Here is a 12169-nt window from a genome sequence, read left to right as displayed (position 1 = left end):
GAAAAAACCACTTTCACCAATTTGCAGAAGATGCCAGCTGGTCCTTGCAACATCAAAAAAAAAAAGTTCTTTTGAAACTGATTTCCCTTTTTAAGTCTTTTTAAAGGGGGAAATCAGTGTCAAAAGAACTTTTGACTTAAAAAGACACTGAAAGAGATCGTTCGTGAAGATCAAGCGGGCTTACTTCCGGGAAGGAAGATGCAAAATAACATTAGAAATGTGATTTATATTTTGGAATATTTAGAAAGCAGGAATGATAAACCAGCAGCACTAATGCTAGTAGATGCAGAGAAAGCCTTTGACAACATATCCTGGCACTTTATGAAAAGATTAATGTATAGAATGGGTTGTGGAGAGACCTTCTGTAAAGGAATTGAGGAAATATATTCAGATCAGCGGGCTAAACTAATCATAAATGGAAATGTCACAGACGGCTGTAATATAGGAAAATGGACAAAGCAAGAGTGTCCATTATCTCCATTGTTATTTATACTAGTATTGGAACTACTAAATAAGAGAATATACAGACATAAATGGAATTGTAGTAGGGGAGAAGTCATACAAATTAAAAGCCTTTGCTGATTACCTTATAATAATGACAGAAAATCCAAAGGAAAGCTTATTAAAAGTGTTGGAAACAATCAAGGAATTTGGTCAGGTGGCAGGCTTCAAACTGAACAGTAGCTGTTATGTCGTGAGTGCAGTGTTTATACGATTTCAGATCTTCGTGTAATCAGCTCTGGCTAGTGATTCAGCATGCTAGCAAGGATATGCTAGGAGTCAAGTCTAACAAGAACAATCTCCTTTATTGCAGTAGGAACTTGACTGACTGGAGGGAAAGGGCAAGAACAGGAGCTGGGGAAAGGAACAGGAGCTGGGGAAAGGATACATTTAGATTTTGGCGGGACCCAATCAGAGTAAGGATCCAAATTGTGCCAACAAGTTAACCAATAGCAACTGTCACCGCACCCATTTGAATCACCCTGGAGCGGGAAAGGTAGTTACAGAACTAGCAGTGAAACTCATGTATACATATTAAACCAATACATAACAGTAGCAAAACGAAATTATCGGTTAAGAATATGGGAGCCCAAGAAAGAGAGGAACTGGAAAGAACTTCGAAACTGACAATCTGTAAGAAAGTAAAATACCTAGGCATATGACTAATGGCAAAAAATACCAATCTATTCCAAGATAACTATATTAAAACATGGAAAGAAATCAAAAGGAACCTGGAGATTTGGAGTAGGTTAAAATTATCATTCTGGGGAAGAATATCCACCATAAAAATGAATGTACTTCCAAAAAAGCATTTTTTCTTCCAATCAATTCTGATGATAGGGGGATTGGGCTGCTTCAAAGAATGGCAATAGAACACCTTTAGATTCATCTGGCGGGGGACGACGACCCAGGATTAAGCACAAATTATTAATAAATATAAAAGAAAGAGGGGGATTTCCCCTGCCAGATTTGAAATAATACCATGAGGCAGCCTGCCTCTCCTGGATCAGAGAATGGTTGCTATGACAGAATATGGATTTATTAGATTTGGAAGGCTTCAATAACTGTTATGGATGGCACGCCTATTTAGGGTGTGATAAGGTTAAGGTCCACAAAGGATTTTAGAATCATATAAGAAAACCGCTATATGTGCTATGGGCCAAACACAAAGATCTACTTGAACCAAAAGCACCTTGGTGTATATCACCCTTAGTGGCATTTGCAGTGAAGAAGAAAAAAATATGAAAGGAAACTGGCCAAAACCTATATAGAGTATTGTTAGAAGAAGAGGAAAACCGGCTTAGATTAAAAAGTTTTGATGAAATTAGATCACATCTCTCAGACTGGCTCCAATACCATCAACTAAATGAGACATTCAAATCAGATACAAGGAAGAGTTTTGCTACAGAACCATCTAGATTAGAAAAAGAGTTGATTCAATCAAAAGATAAAACTTTCTCTAAAATGTATGATGATGATGATGATGATGATGATGATAAATTTTATTTATATCCCGCCCTCCCCAGCCAAAACTGGGCTCAGGGCGGCTAACATCAAAAAATATAAAACATAAAAACAAACAATTGATTTAAATACAGATTAAAATCAGATTAAAATCAGAATAAAATCATTATAAACTCCTCGAGGTCAAGGAGGAGGAGGTAAAATCTGTGATGGTCAAATGGACCCAACACTTTGGATATAATATCCCAATGGAGTCTTCGGAAAGATTATGGAAGGAAGACCTAAGGTCTACCACGTGCTACACGCTGAGAGAGAATTTTTATGAAGATGCTATATAGGTGGTATATAACGCCTTTAAAACTAGCAAAAATGTATAGGAACACCTCAAAATTATAGGAGATGTGGAGAGGCAAAAGGCACAATGCTACATATGTGGTGGAACTGTAGAAAAGTAAAGGAAACAGTTTACAACAAACTCAAAAAGATATTCAAGATTACCTTTGTCAAAAAAATCTGAAGCCTTCCTTTTTGGCATGATAGACGCAGATATACCAAAAAAGGTGAGGAAGATATTTCTCTATGCTGCCATGGCAGCAAAAATTATAATAGCTAGAAACTGGAAAGGAGATGTAACACCGACTAAACTGGAGTGGCAATCAAAACTGTTAAGAATTTGCAGAATTAGCAAAAATGACAGAAAAATTAAGGGACCTGACGTGCTCTGGTCCATGGGGTCACGAAGAGTCAGACACGACTGAACGACTGAACAACAACAACAACAAAGGAAACCATAGAAATTAATAGAACTAAGATGTATTATTAGTGATAAAGATAAGTGCAACTGTCAGGGAACTGTCCCCAGTGCAGCGCAAGGTGGTAGAAGGGCTCTCAGGATGCTACAGAGAGCCCCGGCTCCACCTGACCAGCAGCACTTCTTCTAGCAGTGGAGGGAGCAGTGAAGCTTCCAGCGGGGAGAGGCATGGTTCTCAGGGGATGGAGGGTCAAGGCTCTGAGGATGCCGGAGAGACCCTGCACTCCCCTAGCCCAAGGGGCGATGAAGGAGGCACGCAATTTCCATCAACCCAAAAGCGTCGAAGGGTGAAACGAAAGAATGGAAGGTGGGGTTTTCGTATATCGAAACTCTCTTGTTGGGGTCAGAACCGGAAGGGGCCATTCCCGGATTCTGCAGACGCTTGATACAGACATGAACTTATAGTTTGAACATATAGTTTGCACAATAAAACTTTTAAAGGAAAACTCGGAGTTTTGCCTGCTTACTCATGAGCAACTAACCAAGGACCTTACAGCAACAAACCAAAAAGTACTAAGGAACCATGATGGGGTGATGGGAAGTCACCATAGAAGATATGTATTATAAAACTATTATATCTTTTTTGTAAGATGTTAAAGTGTTTTTGTTGACTGTTGGTTTTCTTTTTGGAATCAATAAAAGCAAAATATAAAGAAGAAAAAAGAAAGAAACTAATTTCCCTTTAATAAATAAAACAATTATATTTTCAAATGAACATTCAAGTTGCATTTTTTAAAATGAAAAATATGGATGGGCAGTCCTTTTGAAGACTGGGAGAAGGAGAAAGGCATACAATGGCGATCTGTGTTCAAATCCCTAAGGAACACATCCTGCATGGAGGAAACCAGGGTTTTTTTCCCCCAGCTGGAGCTCACCGGAACTCAGTTCTGGCACCTCTCAGGTGGGCACCATTGCCATTATAAGAGAACAACAAAGGTGTTCAAGGTGAGCTCTGCCACCTCTTTTTCCAGAAAAATAGCACTGGAGGAAACCACTATAAATGTGAAGGGGAAGCCTATTTTAAGAGTACATGTTGTAAACAGGATCCGTTCTGGAGCTCCATTTGCAACATGAGCAGAACGCAACATGAAGCATTACATCTGCACATCTGCGCCGCACGATTCAGCACTTCTGCGCATGCGCAAATCGCCGAACCCGGAAGTAATCCGTTCTGGTACTTCTGGATTCAGCGCGTTCGTATCCCGCAGCGGCCGTAACATGAGGTATGACTGCACATCCGTACCCACCCCTACCATACAACAGTTCAGATCTTCCACACTGGAGCTTCTATTCACGCAGCCACAAAAGCACCCACACTTCTTTAGTAAAGTCATTTTATTTCTACTATGCAAGGAAATTAGCTGGCTGCATGCCCTGTGTCCAAAAAACAGAGTGTCCCAAGAAAAGCGGAACAAAGCGAACCATTTGAATTGCTGCAGCCTCTGCCAGAAAGACGTCGTCATGGTGGGTACGCTCCTGAAACGTGTCCCTCCCAAGTGCTCACACCCAGCTCTTGGCAACGGAGCCTGCCGCCCTGTGACTCACTTGGCTTCTGCCCCTTTGATGGACGAAAGAGTCCTAGCCAGGGTTTCTGTTTCCTTGGCAAGCGGCCCCTTCCTCCTCCCACCTACCCTCCTAGCGGCAGCGGTGCACTTCCACCAGATGCCGGCATTGCCTGCACTTCACCGCGCAACACCAGCGGAATTTGCAGCTGCATCTTTCCACCACCTCGGCCTGAGCCGTGCGGAAGCCGCGGCCGCAGCACAGCAGCTCGCAGCCACCCACAGCGGGGGAAGTCCTGTTGCACTGACGTCCTGTTGTGCCAAAGATCCCTCCTCGGGGGTCCCAGTTACAGAAATCCGGGCTAGCCACCAAGTAGACTAAGTCGTGAGTAGCGTAGGGCTTGAAGCGGGAGCTCTTGGGCAGCAGCAGCTTTCGGGATCCCACACGTTTCAGGTGCACTTCCGTGGCACTTTCAAATTTCTCCTTCAGGAGGTTGCCCACTTGGTGAAACGGGGGCATGACCTTCCAGCACGTGCGAATCTCACAGGACCCCGACACCCCGTGACACTTGCATTCCACCTTCATGTGGGACAGGATAGCCTAAAAAACAGAAGCAAAGATTCCAAGGGCACCATCAACCTTCGTGTAGCAGAAACTTCAGGAGCTAGAGCCGTCTGTCATCTTCACGAAGCAAACCCGCATGTGCTGGAAATTTTGTCTGTGTTGCCCCCGCCCCCAAATACTCACCATCTGCATGGAAAGAAACTGCATTTGAAAATTATCAAAAGAGAGAGAAAACTTTGGTGAAGTTTTCTTGGATAAGGAGGGAGGTTTTTGCTGCATTTACCTAACTTTTGATGTGGCCAAAGGGTTTTGCAACTGCTCTGTCTTTTTATAAAGAGTTTCTTTGGTGGAGTGCATTCTGCAGCCTTCCTAGGTGCCTGCACTTCCTTGAAACCTCATGATGTACTCAGCTACATTTTCCTTTAAGTGCAGGAAGTCAGAAAGGCTGTCTGCTGTGTGCCTGCAGCTGTCCATCATTGTTGGTTTTTTAAAGGTGAAATCAGCTTACTTTTAAAGTACAGTCGTACCTCGGAAGTCAAATGGAATCCGTTCCGGAAGTCCATTCGACTTCCAAAACATTTGGAAACCAAAGCACGGCTTCTGATTGGCTACAGGAAGCTCCTGCAGCCAATCGAAAGCTGTAGAAGCCGAAACGGACGTTCGGGTTCCAAAGAATGTTCGCAAACCGAAACACTCACTTCCGGGTTTGCGGTGTTCGGAAGCCAAAACGTTCGACTCACAAGGCGTTCAGGATCCAAGGTACAACTGCAATATGTGCAGAAAGCTTTCTTTAAAAAGAAAAACACAGTTAAAAAAACCCAGAAAGAACTTTCCTTAAAAACAAAACCAGCAAGTGTATCAATCTCAGGTGCTAGGTAGCTAGCCTTGTTTTCTATACATTATTAGAAACCCAGATGATGATGTCATGAGGTAACTCCTCTCATAAGTAGTCCCCCCCTCAGATATGGAGGCATGGGAAGAGCAGCAAATACCGGTATATATTAAAATGGAAATTATTGCCCTGTTGACCGCCTCGCAACAATAAGATGAGCCCAAGCCTGAGTCCAACAATAATATTGAGAAATTTCAAACCACCATGTAAACAAAGCAAAACAACAGAAGCTTCTCTTACTGGAGAAGAAAACTTTTAGAGAGCGGATGATCAGATTTGGCAAAACACTGAATTCAGGTGTGAACGTTTTATTGTAGAATCACTGTTTCTTTTCTACAAAGTGCACACACAGTTTAGATCTAGTGTGTGTGTGTGTGTGTGTGTGTGTGTGTGTGTGTATTACTCCTGGAAAGTGTTTCTTCACAAACTGCTTTCATTCTGAAAATAAAAGCTCATTGAAGGTGGATTCTGCATAAGTGTGAAAACTGATGCAGGTGGTCCCAGCAATGGAGGATGTTTCCACATGGGCCCAATGATGTTGCTTCTGGGCATGTACAGCAAGATCACAATCAGCACTTCCTACTTCATTCATGTGCAGGGAAGAAAAGGCATGGATAGCCTAATCAAGGGGAGAATGTTCAATTGCATATCAAGAAATCACACCCACCTTTGTGCAGGGCAGGATCTGGAATCAACATAGGCTGAATGCACCACGTTGAGGATGAGCATAATTTTTTTGGGGGGGGGGATTGTTAATAGTGCTACAAAATAGTGCTACAAATAGTGCTACCTTTGTGCTACAAACAGGTACATGTGTAGGGGAGGGGAAAGCTTTACCAAAGCATTCCATGCCCAAAAGGGTGAATTCCAGACTCTCCAAGTGTTCCCATTTTCCAGGGACAGTCTGAGGTTTACAGAAGCCGCCCCGGTTTTTGTTTTGATCCCAGAATGTCCCGCTTTTCCTTAGGACGTCCCACTTTTCATCAAAGAAATGTTGGAGGAGAAGAAGAAGAAGAGTTTGGATTTGATATCCCGCTTTTCACTACCCGAAGGAGTCTCAAAGCGGCTAACATTCTCCTTTCCCTTCCTCCCCCACAACAAACACACAGTGAGGTGAGTGGGGCTGAGAGACTTCAGAGAAGTGTGACTAGCCCAAGGTCACCCAGCAGCTGCATGTGGGGGAGTGGAGACGCGAACCCGGTTCCCCAGATTACGAGTCTACCACTCTTAACCACTACACCACACTGGCTCTCAGGGTATGGAGTTATGCAACCCCCAAGCCAAGGAGATAAGATAACAACCTTTAGAAGACATCTGAAGGCAGCCCTGTATGGGGAAGGATTTTTTAAAAAAATGTTTAATGTTTTATTGTGTTTTTATATATGTTGGAAGCCACCCAGAGTGGCTGAGGCAACACAGCCAGATGGCGGGATAGAATTATTATTATTATTATTAGTAGTAGTAGTACTATTATTGATTAGGACGTCTCTAAATGTTGGATGGTATGGGACAGGAAGCTCCCAACCCAGCCGAAACAGCAGCATGGATCAGCCCCAGCATGAGACTTACCTTTCTGCCTGCTTCATTGTTGTGCAAGTTCATTAGTACTCTGCTGGAGGAAGCACCACGGTTCCGCTCCGTGGTGTCCACAAAGGCCTGGGAGAAGGCAATGCCATAGGACAAGTTGTCAGAGCAGCCTGACCACTGGAACCCTGTTGGGTTGGGGAAGAAGAGGGAACAGAGTTCTGTACAGTCAGTGCTAAAATGCATGTTCAACATTCCGCAACCAGAGCACCTGAATTCTGCAACGTGCACAAGTCAGACAAATTTGCAGGGGCGTTTAAATTTTATTTTCCAAAATGTATTTGTTCCTTTTTTATTTTATTTTTTTCTAGTAGAGGAGATTGGAAAGAAGCTGCCTAGGATGCCAAAATCTTAGTTTCTAACCACTAAAAGTGTCCTCCGACCACCCCATGGGCTTCTGAGGTTCAATCTAGGAGGCCTTATACTGCACACACATAGTCCCAGTTGTATTTTTTTGCAACTAGAAGTCCAAGCAACTTCCTTAAAACAAAAGAAAGCAGATTCTTATGAAGCATGTAATGCGGTTTTCTGTGCTTCTGCAGAAATGAATCACAGCAACTCCTACTCCTAAGGACAAGAACAAAATCAGGGTGTCTATGGTCAGATAGGAGCCTCTCCCTTTATTCTTCCAGTCAAAGCTAATAGCTCTCCCCTTACTTTTCCACATACTGTAGCTGGGAACACCAGAGTGATTCCATTCTGAACCTGACATTTCCCCTTGCTCATATTACTCACGCTCTCCTCCATAGACTGGGGCACGGTTACTAGTTCATGCCAGCTGTATTCCTCCTTACCTTCAGGGCTGACTCCTCTGACCTTGCGATCACACCCACACTTTTCCAGTTCACCACGGCTACAGGCTCGGGTCACAGCAAATGCGATCCCGGCTGAAGAGACAGCATGAACAAAGGCCGATTCTCGAGTGCCTGCAGCAAAGATGTATTAGCAGAAGTGCTGATGAGAGGTGGCTTAGAGGGCTCAAGCCCCAGGCCCTATCCCTTTCTTAAAGCATTTTTTTTTTTTGCAAATGGGAGGGGAGCAGGGGGGCACTGCAAAGCAGAGGGCTGGTGATACCCCACCCACCAACCCACCCACCTTCTTAATTTCCGAGAGGCATCTCTACAAATAAATTAGCCTATACAAATGTGTGTTGTGGGGCTTCTACCCTGAGTCTTTGCAGTGCCTAGCAAGGCCTCTGAATGTATGAGAATGTGTGTGTATATCCGTGTACCCCTTTGTATATAGAGTCCACCCTGTATTTTCTCCAGTCTAGGTGAATGGTTGCCATTTATTTGGGGTGGGGAGCCAAACACTGACTTGGGAAGTAGAGGGAAGTGAGAGGCAGGTGGAACTTGTCAACCTGGGAAGAGGTAGCACATCTAGGAGAAGGAAAGCCCCAAGCACTACAAAAATCCAGAGTGGCATCTCTAAGATGGCTGGATGGTGCCTTGTATGCCTCTTTCTGGTAACTCCTGCAGCCAAGCTCTACTTTCTACATATTGCTCTACTTTCCTTTGGACCCCATCACCAAAGCTGGGGGGGGGGGTCTGGTTGTCTGGGCAGCCCTGGACCTCCATACACACTGCCCAGCTTGCGCTCTGGGGAGGTCACTTCAGTTCTGCTAATGCAAAAGTTTGGCTTCAACCCCGATGGAGGTGCACTCCATGGTCTCTCAAGACAGACGCCAGCAGCACAGGCAAAGCCCATTCCTTTAGGGCAGTTTCCATGATTTTTTTTGGGGGGGGGGTAGATTTGCAGACCCTCCAATTGTCCCTATTTTCCTGGGATTTCCCTGATTTAGAGAAGCCATCCCGGTTTCTGATTTGATCCCTGAATGTCCTGCTTTTCCTTAGGACGTCCCTATTTTCATTGGAGAAATGTTGGAGGGTACGGCGTTATCTGACCCCACAAGCCACCTGAAGCCAACCCTGTATAGGGAAGTTCTTTGATTTTTTTAATGCTTTATTGTGTTTTTATATATGTTGGAAGCTGCCCAGAGTGGCTGGGGCAACCCAGTAAGATGTGTGGGGTATAAATAGTAAAATTATCATTATGGAATGGGACGTCCCTATTTTTCATCGGATAAATGTTGGAGGGTATGGATTTGTGTGTGCATGCAATGTTCATTCTTATAGAGATATACAGTGTACTCACACCCAGAAGGCCTTTGCAGTATGAAACCTTATGTTAAATAGGTATTTCGCTAGTGTCTTTTGGGTAGAATCCTCGCCCCAAATTTCATTCATCCTTTCTTCACTGTCAAGACACAAGAGCATCACTGAGCCACTGAATAAACTGAAGCAGTCTAAATTCAGAGGTAGCTGAGGAATCCAAGCAGAAAGAGGACATCCATGACAGAAAGATTTTGCTAGTGTTTATTCTAAAACCTCTTACTTACCAGAAATATGAAACTCTGGGGTCCTGCTGTGGTACAGTGGTACCTCGGTATTCGAGCGTCTCGGAAGCCGAATGTTTCAGTTTTCGAACACTGGAAACCCGGAAGTAAATGCTTCCATTTTCAAATGCGCCTCAGAAGTCAAACAGCTTCCGCTGCGCTTTTTTCAATTTTCTCCATTGACTTTGCCGCCCCTTGTGCCTCGGTTGTCGAATATTTCGGAAGTCGAACGGTCTTCCGGAACGGATTAGGTTCGACAACCGAGGTACCACTGTATGTCAATTTAGTTTAGATTGTATATTGGGTTAGGGTTCCATTTGCTGTTACTATAAGAACCCAAGCTGATACTAAGAATATGTGGTTTAGATGGGAGTAGTGTTGTGGCTAGAGTGTTGGACTAGAACTAGATCAGAGTTCAAATCCCCATGCATTCATGAAGTGTGCCGTGTGACCTTGGGCCAGTGGAGCTGCGTACACACCATACATTTATTTCACATGGCATCCCTCAAACAATGCTGGGCACTGTAGTTTAACCCCTCACAGGGTCACAATTCTCAGCCTCCTTAACCAACGACAGTTCCCAGAATTCTTTGGGGGGAAGTCATGTGCTTTAAATGTATGGTGCTTGCAAAGCCGTAGTCACTCAACCTAACCTGATTCATGGGGTTGCTGTGAGCAAAAAAATGGAGGGGCAGAGAGAACAATGTGCCCCATCTTGAGCTCCTTGGAGGAAAGATGGAATACAAGTGTATTAATTGATTGATTGATTGATTGATTGATTGACTGACTGACTGGAATGCCCTAGTCATGTCATTAATGAAGTCTGACCTTGCAGAATAACTTTCCCGAAAACCTGCAGCCCCTGCAGGGTGGAACAGTTCCAGGGGCGGTTGCGAAACTGGTGCTGGCACTCCTTGAGGGCCACCTCAGCGCCATGCTTCACCGAGTCCATGGCTTCCGCTTGGCGATGGCATATCCTCACTTGCTCCTGTGACAAACCCTTCAAGCTTTCGCAGGCGCTGGGGTCCCTCACAAGCCCTCGGAGGGACGGCTGTTTGGCCAGGTATCTATGCAAAAGGGAGGGTGGGGAGGGGGAAGCATTTAAGACAAGATTGTTAAACAGTTTTGGAAAAGGGAAATCGGTCCCCTCACCCATGTCATTATGACCCAGCTGCATTTTTCTTGCAGGTGGCAGCATTTCTGCATTCCTGTCCGATTCCCCCCCATAGTCAGAAGTGGCTACTATTCAACAGAATACAGGGGTACCTCGGGTTACAAACACCTTGGATTACAAACACTTTGGGTTACAGACTCCGCTAACTGGGAAGTAGTACCTCAGGTTAAGAACTTTACCTCAGGATGAGAACAGAAATCACACGGTGGCGGCAGCAGGAGGCCCCATTAGCTAAAGTGGTACCTCAGGTTAAGAACTGTTTCAGGTTAAAAACGGACCTCCAGAATGAATTAAATGCGTAACCAGAGGTACCACTCTAGTTGAACAAAGTGAAGTCATCCGCCTCAAGCCCTCTGACTGCATTTCTCCTTTGGAGCGTGTCCCTCTCACTTTCCAGTGAATTCATCCCACAGGAAGTATTGTCCACCAACTCCACCCCTTCCTCTAAAACCCGTTTGCGAAGTTTTGGCAAGTGGCAAGCCAAGTAGCTCAGTCGGTAAGAGCACGAGGCTCTTAATCTCAGGGCTGAGTCCCATGTTGAGCAAAAGACCCCTGCATCGCAGGGGGTTGGTCTAGATGACCCCCGGGGGTCCCTTCCTACTCTACCATTCTGTGATTCTAGGGTTTACTTACAGCCAAGTCAAAGCGAGGGCATGATGCACCAAAGCCAGCACTGAGCACAGGTAGACACTTTCCATCTTGCTACTTTGCCAGATACTTAACTCTCCCTCTTCTTTGCCTGCCTTCCCCAATTCTGCTGAAGGCTTACTCCAAAAGCAGTCCGGCAGCTGGGCAGAAAGCAAATATTCCGGCCCGCTTGGAAACCATGTTAGCTCCTCCTGTTCATCCACGCCGACTTCTTACTTACTGAGAGGCATTCATTGCAGGGTTCTCAGCCAGCAGCTCCGATCGGTTCACCCACTGATTCACATATCTGGACCGCAACACCATGAATTTTTAAAGTGGGTTCTCTTAAGCCCACTCTGAGGATGGATGTTTTATATTTTCTCGCAAACTCTTCCTTCTTCAACCTCAGAGGTTCACGCCACAAACCATGCAAGTTCATTACAGGGCAGAGTTCCCAACTCAACTGAGCTCCTCGGCACTTCAAAATCCTGCTGGCATTAGATGGTTGTCGCTCAGTAACCCGGCTAGGGGATCACAATCCTCCTTTCCGCTTGGCTCAGCTGCCCAGCTCTTCCTCCTTCAACCCACCAGTCCGATTAAGCACTCAAGCAACACCCCAGCGCTGGTTCTCAGGAAGGGAGAGCCGAGGGAAGC

The 12169-nt window shown here is 44.9% G+C and overlaps 1 protein-coding gene across 1 annotated transcript; it reads right to left on the bottom strand.

Annotated features, from left to right (window-relative positions):
* Positions 1 to 4096: 4096 nt before the first annotated feature.
* LOC117061203 (protein Wnt-4-like) lies at positions 4097 to 12025 on the bottom strand. Its single transcript, XM_033173891.1, has 5 exons — positions 11757 to 12025; positions 10543 to 10781; positions 8114 to 8245; positions 7305 to 7447; positions 4097 to 4879 (listed from the first exon to the last, which is right to left on the bottom strand). Exons 1-5 carry the CDS (start codon positions 11837 to 11839, stop codon positions 4412 to 4414), a joined length of 1065 nt encoding a protein of 354 aa, XP_033029782.1. The 5' UTR covers positions 11840 to 12025; the 3' UTR covers positions 4097 to 4411.
* Positions 12026 to 12169: the final 144 nt, after the last annotated feature.

The sequence above is a fragment of the Lacerta agilis genome, chromosome 16 (assembly GCF_009819535.1).
Source record: "Lacerta agilis isolate rLacAgi1 chromosome 16, rLacAgi1.pri, whole genome shotgun sequence".
Lineage (NCBI taxonomy): Eukaryota > Metazoa > Chordata > Lepidosauria > Squamata > Lacertidae > Lacerta > Lacerta agilis.
This window is presented reverse-complemented; position numbering and strand designations above follow the sequence as displayed.

Coding starts and splice junctions, on each gene's coding strand:
- LOC117061203 (XM_033173891.1), bottom strand. CDS start 11,839: ATGGTGTTGCGGTCCAGATATGTGAATCAGTGGGTGAACCGATCGGAG. Junction 10,782..11,756: donor CCTGCAATGAATGCCTCTCA/GTAAGTAAGAAG, acceptor CCTTTTGCATAG/ATACCTGGCCAAACAGCCGT. Junction 4,880..7,304: donor ACAATGAAGCAGGCAGAAAG/GTAAGTCTCATG, acceptor TCTGTTTTTTAG/GCTATCCTGTCCCACATGAA.